Consider the following 13,663-nt stretch of genomic DNA (forward strand, 5'->3'; position numbering starts at 1 on the left):
ATGAAATACAGCCAAGCCTATGCTCCTACATCCGTTTTTGAAAAAAGGCTCCCATTGATAACTGCTTGTCAGTTGACAGAGCCCTAAACAGTGGAAACTGCATAATCCCTTTAATGAACTCAGGGAGTGAGGTTGCAAACTGTGGGGGTGGCGACAAGGAGCATTGTACAGACTGGATAGTTTGTACTCCGTCAAATGAAGAAAATCAGAGCGCATGTCTTTAAATAACCATCTTCTAAGGACATTTTTACCCAGCTTGCTGAAGGGCACCTCAGCACGTGTCCCAGCACCAGCCTCTGAGAGGGTTTTTTTGGGTGACCGGCTGCCTCGACCCAGCAGACATTTCCTTTCCTTCTCAGCATCTCTCAGTTTGGAAAGGGACACACACACACACACAGATACTGCTTTCCTTTGATTTGGCCTGACAAAAAAAGAATTAGAAGCAGTATTTCTTCCTAGCCTCATTGTATTTGTTGCCATTTAATCCTGACTACTTCATTTCCAAATTGTGTTGTTTAATCATCTGAGGGAAGAATTTAATAATGCTTTTGTATGAAGAGTGAAGCAGTAGCAGATCCACTGTTCCACTGTAAACTACTCAGCTGGAGTTTAATAATAAATTATTATTTTACAGAGAATAAATATAGGGAGAAAACCCCAAGATGTAGTTTACTGTTTTCTCATGCCAAACTAAAATGTTATATAAAGTTGAACTGTTTTGGTAAAAGACGCAGATAAACAGTGAAACTTACCAAACTGTTATGATTGCTAGAAATGAAGTAGTTTTGAGTGTTTGGGGTTTTTTTGTACTATAAAAAGCATAAATGTCTCAAATAAAGTACTTTTCAATTGCTTTAAAAGGAGCAATTTCTCAGGTCTTAAGTATTACTTTCATGTACCCATGGATGTTCCTTAATGTTCTTAGACATTAGATAAAAATCATAATCACCACTCTACAAGTGAAACAAAGCAGATGATGTTTCTAAATTTTTCGGCAACCTTTGTGTACCCTTTCTTTAAAAAAAAAAAAAAAAAAAAGTTGATGGAAACAGTTCTTTCTTTATAAAGTATTATAATTTGCCTTTTTAAGATGAAAAGCATAGCGCGCATCAAGTACATGCTAAGAGCACGAACACTAGCACAAAAATTCAGTTAAGATTAATTACATGGCAAACTACCCTTTTTAATTGGGCTACTCTTAACTCTTCAAGTGTCCCAAGCTGCAACAAATTAATAATAGCGGAGACCTAACTGCATTTCCTTCTTTTGTTACTTTGTTTCCACAACTTTCACATTATAGCATGGCTTTGTGTATCTGCCCTGGATCTTCAAGGGATAGGCCAGCAAATGAGCCAGTTAACCAGAAATCCCGGCTTATAGCGCCTGGGTTTGAGAAGGGAAAGGCTGGCCCACCACCAGCAAGGGCTGGAAGCACGCCGGCTGCTCCGGAGCTGGACGGGCACACAGCGCACCGCGATGCTTCCCTTGGAGCCAAGCAATCTCGGGGTCTCCTCAGCCTCCAGCCCATTTCCCGGCTCTTGTGGAAACAGCACGGGATGTGAAAAGGGATTTGAGGCCGGTTTGGCTGGCAAAAGGCAGTCCCCGCCGATGGAGCCTGATGCCGGGCGCAGCCGTGAGGAAGGCAAGGCACGGCGGCGCGGGCAGCCGGTGTGAGGGCCGCGGCCCTGCGGAAAGGCGCGATGAGGGGCAGAAACGTGGTTGTGCCTCGCTGGTAACGCCAGGAAAGAGACAAGATGTCAGTGAGGTTTTTCTGCTTCCTGTTTGCGAAGCAACACACACACACACACACACACACACACACACAGAGACACCCCGCCGCTTTGTGTGGCTCTGCTCCTCTCTCCTCTCCGCCCCGCTCTTCTCCGTCCGCTCCCCGCCGCCGGCCGGCGTGCCCGGGGGTTGCGCCGTGCTGCCGGGGCGGCCTCCGGCGGGGGGGCGGCGGCAGCCGGGCCCCGCTCCCGAGCGGCGAGGCGGGAGGCGGGGGCTACGCTCGGCTTTTGTTTGCTGCTGGCGAAGCGATCGCCGCCTCCTCGCCCCCCTACCCCCCCCCCCCACACCCCCCCCCCAAGGGAGGAAGCGGGGCTGCGGGGCGGACAAAGCGCCCGGTAGGACGGCGAGGGGTGGCGGGGAAGGGTGCTGCCCGCGGGGCTGCGCGCAGGGAACAGCCGCCGCCGGGACGGCCGCCTCCCCGCCGCTTTGTCACCGAGACCCCCCCCACGCGGGGGCCGGCGGCAGCTGCCGCCCTGCGGGACCCTTCCGCACCGCCCCGCGCAGCAGGGGAGGGCGAGAGGGAGGGACGTGCGAGGCTTGTAAACCACATGCTGCCATCGCACCTCCCCTCCCTCCCCGCCGCTCTCCACCGCCCATTGTGCGCACGGCAGACGGCGAAGACCCAGCTGCCCCATGCCCGCCCCCGAGCGCCGGGCACCCCAGGCACGGCACGGTACAGCACGGCACAGCACAGCACGGCACGGCCGGGGGGGCGCCTCAGGACACACGCGCGTTGCCCCCGCGGCAGAGCCGCCCGCTTGCCCCCGACGGCCGCGGCGAGCGGCACCCACGGGAGCGGCGGCCGGCCGCGACCTGCTATAAATAAGGCTCAGACGGAGCGCGGGGCCCGGCTCCCCCCGCACCTCCTTTTATTATTTATCATCGGTGCAACCTGGGAGTGGGAAACTCCGCTTCCTACTTGCCGCTACGCTCCGACCGGCTCAGCCCCCGCCCCCTTCCCCCCCACCCCCCCGTCGCTACGCTCCTTAAAACCCAAGCAAACTTTAGGAAGCGGTTCAGCAAGAGCCGCTGCTCGGGTGGGGAGCTGGGCTCCTGGACGTCGGGGCCGCCCAGGCGAGAAACCTGCCCAACTTTTTCCTGCAGCCGCCCTGCGCAGCCAGCCTGCACCTTCCTCCCCGGCGGGACCCGCAGCGGGTGTGGGGCCGCGGGGTCCGCACGCCCCCCGCGCGAAAAGTCGTCGCGAAACACGCACACGCACACAAAACCCTCCTGCGGCTTTCGGCAGCCCACGGCGCACGCCCGGCGCCGCTCCTGCCCTCTCCCCCGGGGCAGCTCTTCCCTTCTGACAGAGGCTGGGTGCGGGGAAAGTTTGTCCGCTTCCCCCCGCCCCCGCCCGTGAGAAGTTGCGAAGCCGCCCGGCAGCCCCCCGCCCCGCTCGCCTTGCCTGCCCGCGGCCCTGCCGCCGCCAAAGTTGAGCCGAGCGCCGGCCCCCTCCGGCAAACAAACGGGGGCGACCTCCAGCTCATCCCGGCGAGCGACCCGGAGCGGACAGCGACCCCCCCGGCCCGCATCCCCTTACCATGATCAGAGTGTGGTTCCTCTGCTCCGCCGCGGCAGGCTCGGCATCTTGCTGCTGTTTGCTCTGATGCTGCTGCTTGCTGCCGCCGCCGCCGGTGCCCGTTTTCTTGGCCCTCTGCTCCAGGGTCCGCTGGTAGAGGCTCACCGTGTCCCTGCGCTCCAGCTCCAGCTGCTCCGCCTGGGCTTGCTGGTACCTGCTCTCGCAGTTGACATGGTGCCGCCGGCAGCCCTCGATGCGCTGCCTCAGCCGCTCCACCACCGTGCTGTGCTTGGGAATGCCGCCGCTATTAGCGTTATTGTTACCGGGAGCGGCGGCAGGAGGACCGTGGGGAGTGCTGTTAACCCCGATACCGGCACCGCCAGCCCCGCCGAGGCTGCTGTTCAGGTTATTGTTGATGCAGATACTGCTGCCATTCGCGGCGGCAGCGGGGGCTGCAAAATCCCCCATCCTCTTCCCCGTGCACACTATTTTGGAAGAACTTTTTATCCTACCCTTCACACACACACAGTCTTCTCCGGGGTCCTGATGGGATACTTTTTAGAGAACCGGAGGGGGGGGGGGGGGGGGAGGGGGCACCACCATGTATCAGGGAAACAGCGATCCCAAGCAAATGTTTCTCTTTCCCCCCAGCCAATCCCTCTCGAGAAGCTCCAAAACATTTAAAAAAAAAAAAAAGGGGGGGGGGGGGGGGGGGGGGAGGAGGAAAATAAAGAGAGAAGGTGCTAAAAGGTTATCACCGGCAACACAACCAACAAACACACACACACACAAAAAAAAAAAAAAAGGGGGGGGGGGAAAGCAGCACAACAAACTAAACAGCAGCAATTCGGGTAGCAAACTCCAGGAAATATCAGACCAGTTCCTTTCCTCCTTTTTCTTTTTTATAATCCATTATTTCAAAATAGATTCCATGAGATTTCCGGCGATTTTGCCAAAAGCCTTCTCTCCCCATGTATAAAGAGAAACACACGCGCCCCGGCACATGCACACACATACACACACACCCCCGTTCACACGCACGTTCGCGCACACACATCCAAGCACAAGCACACGCTGGGCACACACGGCACACTCACTCGCGCTCCCCGGCATCAAGAGACAGGCAAAGCCGCTTGCTTATTGTATTTTCCTTCTAGAAAAAAGTTTTGGTGTTTATGCCGCACCGTGTTCGCAAAGTACTTTGGCTGCTCAGTTGCATTTCAACAGGAACCTAAATAGCAAATCCTCGGGCTGGGGGAAGTAAACACATGAACAATCCGGGCCGAGCTGGAAAAAAAAGTAGAGCTCTGAAGTCTTTGCAAAACGCCGAGCTGATACAGCCTAACGCTTTGCTCTGCTTTGCTTGCTGCTGCTCCTCCTGCCACCATCACAATGATCAAATGCTCTCCTCCTCCACCTCCTCCTCCTCCATGCCAGCGGAGTGATATCAGGACAGGAGCGCTCAGTAAACACCGCAGCAGCAGCGGCGGCGGCGGTAGCGGCGGCAGCTCCTCCAGGCCGTGAGGCAGGCCCGGGGACAAGGTGCAAAACCCGGCACGGACGTCGCCCAGCAGGAGCGGACATGGCGCTCCCCCCCCGCCGCTGCGCTCCCGCCCGGCGCGGGGGGTGCCCGCAGGCGCGGGGCGGCGGCGCGGCGGGGAGCGGCGCGGGGCTCCGCCACCTGCCGCCCCCGGGGCACCCCCTCGCCGCCCGCCGGGGCTCCCCGCGCCGCCCCACTGCGCGCCGGGGCAGGCGGGGCGAGGGCCGGCGAGACGGGGCGGTCGCGGCGCCGGGCCCGGCGGCTGGGCTGCGCGGCGGGCCGGAGCTCGGCGGGGCGGCGGCGGGGGGCAGCGGCGGCCGAGAGCCCCCTCCCCGGTCGCCGGGGGTGGCGCTGGGGCCGGCGGCTGCGGGGGGCGGGGGGGCGGGCGGGAGGCAGCGCCCGAGGGGCCGGCGGCGGCGGGAGGCTGCAGCCGCGGCGGGGCGGCGTGTGCCGTGTTTCCCTTCTGTGTCAACTGTTGCATAATGAATGCAAACAGAGCGCGGAGCCCTGTGCCTCCCAGACACGGGGCTGAACTTTCTATTTTAAACAACAGAAGAAACACGACACGTTGGGCAGGAACATTTTTCCAAGCGAGCGGTGGCTGCCTCCTTATAGAGCGCGGGTGATTAATGGATCAAGAATAACATCCCGGGAACCTAGTTTTAAACCGTTTTGCAGACAAAGCTATTGCACGCACGGGTTTAATTGATCGCCGTTTCCTAACTAGCGCTATCAGAGAGGCACTCCCGATTCTTTTTTTTCTTTCTTTTTTTTTTTTTTTTTAAATACACCTATATAAACCAGAATTATCTCCCAGAGACACCCTTGTTCTCTACCATGCGGCTGGAAATAAAGAAAATTGGGAACTCATACATTAGTCATGAGATCTGATTTAAACCATCTTCATTTCTGCCACTGCAGATTAGCATAGGATACTATTTCTAAGCGGCTCACACTGGTAAAGAGCTGTCTTTGTCTTCTTTAAGTGCTCAGCAATATCACATTTGCTTTTAATTTCATCCCTATTGCAACAATTCCTGACTATGTCGAGATGGAAAATAACAGTGGACAAATAAAATTTGCAATTCGTTACCTTCCCTGCCTCGGGACCAACGGGCACGTCTCCCCCCTTAAAACTTTTCTTTAGTATCGGTTTGAGAACCGAAGCGAAGCGACTTCAGCAGTTCTTGGGGGCCACCGATCACTACTGTATCACCAACCCACCAAGGGAAAAGTATGGCCCTGGGCAGAGCAGCCCGAGAGCGAGGGGGAACCCCAGATCCTGCCTCCGTTACAAAGGCGGGTATGTGGATGGGGGGCGGGGGGCCGGGCTGCCAGGCCCCCCTCAGGAACCACTGCTCACCCCCCACTCTGCAAGCCAACGGTGTCATTTGGTTGGAAGGGAATATAGGGAATATGTATGAAAAGATGGAATGTAAGTAGTAAAGGGGGGGGGGAGGAGACGTGGGCTTTCTTGTTTGAGGGGGTTTTGTTTTGTTTGTTGGGGTTTTGTTTAATTGATAGTTTTTAACGGAGAGGGCCAGTGTCAGCAGGCCGGCGCGGCCGGCAGCGTGGCACTGGGATTTAACTGGGGAGAAGCGGGTTTTGGCTTCCTGCGCAGCGCCCCCTGCAGGCCGCCGGCAGCGCCACTGGGAGCCCCCGGCCGCGGGCGGGCACGCGCGTTCTTCCACCCGGGGGGGGGCCGAATGGGAAACCGGGGCCGGGGGGGTGGGGTGACAGACTGCTTTTTGGTGCCTTTTGCTGAAGCTGTCTTATTTTCTGATGACTAGGATAAACACCGTTTTTCAGCCTATATGGAGTCGCACAAACGTACCTTTAACTTTCAGCAGATCACTTCCGCAGCAAACGGATTTTTTTTTTTTTTTTTAAAGTGCGTGCTGGATTGTTATAGAATTAAATTCCAGCCTATTAAAAAGGGAGGAATTTTTCCTCTCTCAGCTACATATCTTGGTTCTGCCAGGCTGCACAGCCCAATGGTAGTGATTTCACGAGAAGTTTTATAGTAACCAGTGCTTAGCGTTGGAAGTTTTGCAAACAGATCCATCATCGGGTTTGTGGAAAAAACATCTGAAACCCTTCTAAAAACAGTTGATTCTGTTCAAAAGATAATTTTTAACCGGCTGAGGTTAAAACAAAGCTCAGCAAATATGTATCTGTCTGTTTCCTCACTCATTTTAACAGCCACAGTGGTGATACTTGCATGACTTTATAGTACAGCCTTCTGTAAGATAAAGCACTATCCCCTCTACCTAAAACAGTCCAGAGAATCGGCATTTCATAAAAAATGTCAGTTGTACTATGTTATTTTACAGCTGTCATCCAGCACCTAAGAACTAACTACAAAATTTCTTCCAACAAGAGAGCTGTCTTTTCAAGCCAAGTATTGAATGGCAATTGTAAAATAGCATAATAGAGATAAGATTTCACAGTTCATTTTTGCGTCACTTCTCTTGCAAGGATACTTACACAATCACCAGCTTCTGAAAAACTAAGGCCAAAATGAGCTATTTAAGGAACTATTTAAATTCCATTTTTGTGAAGGACAACACTTCTGCTAAGCCACTGAGTCTGAATAAATAAAAATGGGGAAAACCCCTCAGATTATAGCCTGGGCAATGCAAGAAAGAGAGATCTCAGTGTTGTTCCACTGCTGATTATTATCACTAAAACAGATGTTCTTCACAGCCTTGACCAAACAACTCTGTTCTGTGATCAGACACAAGCACAGACTCACTCGTGACAGATGTGTGCACTTACATTTAGGACCACGGACTTACGCACACTCATCTCATGCATATTTTACTTTGCATGCACAAATGTGTGTATTTGCTCTATACCTTTTTTTTTCCCCCTGCACATCGGCTTTAGAAAACTATCTTCACATATGAAATTTCAAAAGAATCAAATCTATCAGAATTCTAAGTGATGTAAGATGAACTTGCTGATGCCAGCGGTTGAACACTAATGCCTACCGGTATCAGCTGACAGGACACTAATTACTAGTTACAGGAGATGATTGCTTGGTAAAGGATCTATTCAGTGAGTTATGGTTTTGAAAAATTATAAAGTACAGGCCTGATCTGTGAAAAGATACGCAGTATGAAAATACAGCATACGTTCTCAAGATGATTATCATGACAGAGATCTGTCTAATTAGGAAGAATCTATTTTAATGCTAAGATATGAAAGAGCCCAGCTGGGAGAGGAATTTAGAGGAAGACACAGAAACATGACTGTTAAGCTGACAGCAAGTGCAGCCTAAGCATGTTCCAATGACAGCTTCTAAAAAAAAATTCATCTCAGCATTTAATCAATAGTGGTTTCAGAACAAGTACAGCCTCACAGATAATCTAGCTAGTCATATTAGTGGGAGGAGCTCCATAAATAATATAGAAAACACGCCTTTGCAGAGCAACATACTGAAACCGCTTCCCTTTTGTCAGCTGAGCTGGGGGTTATCCAGTAGATGGGTGACATTAAAAATATCACTATAAGGATAAATATGAATCCTCCTCTATTAGAAACTACACTTCAGTTCCTGACGCTGCCAGTCCTTGCGGCAGCAAGTTTCAAACCATCTTGGGCAGCAGATTAACCTTTAGAGTGGCTGCCTGGGTAGAAACCTTTCTGAAGCTCCTACTATAATTAAATGGTTTATGTCTAAATCGATGGATGACATGGTGACACAGGCATCTGCTGAAAGGCGAACCTAGAGTCAACCACGCAGCGTGCCCACTGAATATAACTTTGAAAACCAGCTAAAAGATTCTTTTTGGGTCTGCAAGAGGCAGTTTGCTTAGACAGCGAAAAGGGTTTCAGAAGATTTCTGCTGAAGGCTCTCTCGGATACAGTGCTACCTAAGCGAGCACATCAGGTGTACTTCAATTATTACCACAAGCTATTTAACTGCGTGTTGCCTAATATGTCCGTAGTCAAAAAAGAATAGTAATGACATTTGGGGAGTAGTTAAAGGACAGCCATATAGTTGAGGGTTGACTGAAAACAAGAAAACCCACAACCTCCATGAATGTATCTGTGAAACCCAACTACAGCATGGCAAAAATTCTCATGACAGCTGGGGTGGCCAGGAGCTACAGCTGACAGAACATCCAGAGCTGTAGGAATTGTTCAAGGGATGAACCGAGTCTGCAGCAAAAGAGGTTTCTCTAAATAGTTAAGGGAAAAGTCATCAAGGCTGCAGAGGAACAGAAGAACGAAACAATAAAGGGAGAAAGGGGAAGCAACAAAGAAAATCAAAAAGCAAGTTAAAGTTGCAAGTCAGAGCTTTAAGGCACTGCAGGAAGTCATCACTAGGTGGACATACAAACAAAACCAGAACACCCTCAAACCTACGCTTTCCAGCCTATATATTTCAAATTGTAGAACACAGGGAATCCAAGTCAGAATTTTTACAAAATCTTCCCTGTTGTGAACAACGGTGAAAGCTCCAATTTGGCAAGGTACTACAGCAGGACACGCACATGGACTGACATACACGCATACCTATGTATTCTGCTGAAATCGGGGCTGGAAAAATATGGGGAAGGAATGCAACATGTGTACTTGTTTTCTCCTATTCTGATTACAGATAGGTCACAAAAAGAACATTAAAAAAAAAATGAATGCCACAAATTGGCATTGTTACCCACACACTCTCCTGTCAGATTAATGTTACTGAAATACATCCTAGTTTAGGAAGCAGAATTCAGATAATTAATCCCAATATACCACAGTACGTCTTTCTGTTATTTTGAAAATCTGGTTCTGGAGCTAACAGCTGCAGGATATATCCACGGAGAGAGCTAGCAGAGAGCTTGAAGAGGGGAGAGGGAAATCATTGCTCGGGCACAGGCCCCATCTAAGCCTTTGATCTGTCACACTGATCTCAAGAGAATAACTGGGTTGTAATGGAGGAGGCAGGGGAGTGGAGGGAAGGACACTAGGAAAAATCCCAGAGAGATGCTTCTGGAGGTTCCCTGTGGCTTACACTAGAAATATACATGAAGGAACTTAAATTTCTTTACCCATTCTTATACTGCGCAGCCCACTGCTTCTCAGTAAAGACCACCTCTTTTCCATTTAGCTTGAATTAACAGGGCAACAAACAAAATAAAATTCCTCATCAATAAAATCAAATGCAAACTTTGGTGATGAGGAAGCAACTGGGGGGATTTTTTTTCTTTTTTTCTCTCCAAGGCAACTGCTGTTTAGATGTCAGCCATTTGTAAGAATTTCAGAGTGAACATGATCACTTTGAATTTCCTGAGCCGGAAGAAAGACTGAACCTATTGAAAACTATCGTTCATCCTCCTTCATACTGGAGACTGATGATTCTTCTGCAATCCCTGGCATAAGCAATTAATTTTAATATTCAAACAAGAATGTTTTTATAAGTTCATAAATTACAGGGAGAAAGAATTACAGGGTCATCTTCCACAGTGGTAATTTTTGTAAGTTATGTGTAAGTTCAGTCTTCAAGGTAGAGAATACGGTATTTTCCTCCCCATGCCAATGTGCTGACTGACAGACACCACCACCGTTTCATTGGAACTGCTGTAGTTCCTAGTCTACAAATACACGTTATATGACATAGATTTACAAACCTGTATTAAAAGTACCTCACTGAGGTTGTAGTCTGGCAGTCAATGAGTTTGAAACTACCAAAATCAAAGCACTTATGCAATCTTTATTTGGCTTCCTTGCGCAATCAACGGTATGGTGAATTCTTCAAATACACCCTTACACACTATTTTTCCACAGGATGTTTCCTTCAGTCTGTACACAGAACTGTCAGTGCTCACCAGCGAGCAGCTATTTAATAATTTTTTTCCTTTTTGTTCCACATATCAACTCATGCCAATTCACTAATTCAAACCCTGTTCACAGACATTGGCTTCCTCAGAACAGCCACCACGACTGCTCCTGAGTGTTTCACACATGGCAATAAACTGATTTTCACAATCCATTGCAAGTGAGAGGACAGTGCTCTTACTCACGTTAGAGACTGGAAACTGAAACAAGGAAATTAAGTTTAAAAAGTTTTGCTAAAACACCTTATTTGAGCTGATTTGTTAAAAAGACTTAAAGTAGACTGTGTTTTGTAAGAGCAACCCACATCAACTTCAGTTGAATCTGTAGGTGGTTAGTGTTTCTGCTAGGCAGAACCCCCTTCTCAAGGCAGAAAACAAGGAATGCAATTAGTGATCATCTGCAGGAAGCAGAGTTTATGTGAAATGAGTAGCATCACTTAAGACAGCTCAAACATTTCATCTCAAACACACAGAGTTCAGTAAATTACAGGCAAACCCAGAAATTAGACCTTATAGGAAAGAAAGAAAGAAACTATCACATACTGTTTTTCAGTAATATTTTAAAAGAAATCTGTTGTCCCACTTTTTCTGTAGACACACCTTTCAAATAGCCTTTGCCGAAGCAAAGTCAAAACATGCTGGGTTTAGAAAGTACAGCTCAGGGAATGATTACCTGAAGCCAGAAAACGCTAAAGAGGTAAGACATTAAATAACATGAAAATGCCTAATGGATCCAGAAAAGATCCCTGTTCATGCTCGGTCATATTAACCGCAATACAAACCCCAGTAACTACTAGCTTCATTAAAAAACCAAGCCTGCGCTCAGACTATTTCCAGAGTCACTAAAGTTACTAGACAACATTCATCAGAAGTCTAGGACGCCTCCCATCTTAGCTCAGGCTTGCAGTTAACTAATGGTTTACAGCAAACAACAGCTGATTAGATTCCAGCTAGGCAGGAAAAAAAATCCTTCTCATAGTACAAATAGTGAGACTTTAAATAGATTCCATACGAAGGCTGTTGAGTCTCCATCGTTGAAAGCTTTAGGAACAGGTTAAGCAAATTTGTCAGTAAGGACACAAATATAATTGATTTTGCCATGGAACAAGGTGATGGATTAGATGACTTCTCAAGGTTCCTTCTAGTCCTAACTTTTCATAACATTACAATTACTTAGGGAGCTTGAAAGTTATAAATATATTTAAGCTGTTAATAACTTCATGTATTTAATTCTGACATTGGTGTACAATGAGGTTACATATGAACTTACACATTGGCTCAGACCACAGGCCCATCTAGCACAGAGCTCTATCTCCTGCAGTAACCGTGGGAGTGGACACTCAGGGTAAGCACATTCTGCCTCCCAGTCTTCAAACATTTTCAAGTTAGGTTATGTGATTTATCTAGTTACTAGACTCTACAGCAGCTCTTCCAAGTTTTTTTCCAGTCTCTCCTTCCACCTCTATAAACTCCTAGATCTAGAAAGTAATTGGAGGAGTACCACAAATCCACATAGGTTGTCTGAAGAACTGTTCCTCTGGCTTGTGCTGAACAAAGCTCTTCTTCCAATATCCCTCATGCTTGCATTAGAAAAGACAGTGAAAAGCCAATCCCACTCCACTTCTCTCCAGACCTCTCAGTTCTGCACACCTCTTCTTAAATTCCCCCTATGTCATGTTTTTATTCCAAATCAAGATTCTTGGCTATTCAATGGATGGAGTTCCTTGCATGTTGTAATGGAAGTCATAGTATACTTCTGTTCGTCCTTGTCATCTCTGAATACTTTTCTGTTCTAGTATGTCCTGTCAGGGATAAATGGGCCAGAACTGCATGCAGTATTCAGGTGTGTAAACCTTGGATTTTTAGAGCAGCATATGCACTTGAACAGTAAGCATAACAATCCTTTCTGGTTTGTTTTCCATTTGCTTCTTAATCATTCCTAATCTACTCTATCATTTTTTTTCTTCAGCTAATACTAAGTGATACTGTCATGGAAATGTCTACCATAACCCAAAGGTCTTGTTCCTGAAGACCTTTGGGTCAGCTTAGAAATGATCCAAGATGTGAAGACAGGACTATCCTCCCCAAATGTATCACTTCATAATTACCTACACTGAATTACACCTGTTGTTTTGTTGCACAGTCTTTCTGCAAGCTATGTAGCCTCCCTTGTCGTTACTACCTTGCATAACCTGTCATCAGCAAAGCTTTGTCACCTCACTGATGGCTTCTCTTCTCCACGTCCTTTAAGAATATATCGAATGGCACAGATCCCAAGATAGACCCCATATGGAATTTCAGTAGTCACCTCCCTCTCATGCAAGAGCTGACCATTTACTTCCATACAATGACGGTCTACCCTCTGCTGACATCTTTTAAACCATGTTCTCATCTATTCCAGCACCTTCCTTCTTACGCCAGCGACATTCTCGTGTTGCTTGGTTTTCCTAAAACACTTTGATAAAAAGTTCTGTCTTTCAGAAATCCAGGTTGACTGTATCAGCCAGATGATCCTCATCTACATACCACCGACCCTTTCAAAGAATTATGAGAGCTTTGTTAACTCTCACTGATTAGGTAATATTTATTCAGGCAGATACTAATTCTCTCTCTTATTACAGTATCTACTCATTCACTTGTAACAGATGTGGAATTTTAGTTTGCTGGATACTCTTGGAACCTTTCTAAATGACATCACATTTGATACCTTCTGATTTTCATGTACTGAAGAATATTGAAGAGACAGGTTACATGCTGCTATTAGTAGATATTTCATCCCTGAGTTCTCTTAGAATTTTTGGGTGAATCCTTCAGATCCTGGAGATGCATCTGCATTCATCTGCCTTTTGTACCATTACCTCTTCAGATTACTTCAATTTCAGAGGCATTCTCTGCTGTGTTCCCTGAATGCCCCAGAAAGGGTCTGAAAGGACAATTTCCCTGATTCCTTCTGTACTGGATTTGAGTAGCAAGGTTTCAGTA

At 48.3% G+C, this 13,663-nt stretch overlaps 1 protein-coding gene across 6 annotated transcripts in view; it reads right to left on the minus strand.

Moving 5' to 3' along the window:
• The window catches only part of MAML3 (mastermind like transcriptional coactivator 3), a 326,795-nt gene that overhangs the window by 249,438 nt on the left and 63,694 nt on the right, over positions 1-13,663 (minus strand). For 2 of the 6 annotated variants that reach the window (XM_080402716.1, XM_080402715.1), the window contains exon 1: positions 3,332-3,892. The exons of the other annotated variants lie outside the window; for them this stretch is intronic. In XM_080402716.1, coding sequence (XP_080258842.1) covers positions 3,332-3,778 — 447 coding nt within the window. In that variant the 5' untranslated portion in view covers positions 3,779-3,892. Of the gene's footprint in view, positions 1-3,331; positions 3,893-13,663 lie in introns of those variants that run through there. 6 annotated transcript variants of the gene reach the window in all.

The sequence above is a fragment of the Falco punctatus genome, assembly GCF_963210335.1.
Source record: "Falco punctatus genome assembly, chromosome: 1".
NCBI lineage: Eukaryota > Metazoa > Chordata > Aves > Falconiformes > Falconidae > Falco > Falco punctatus.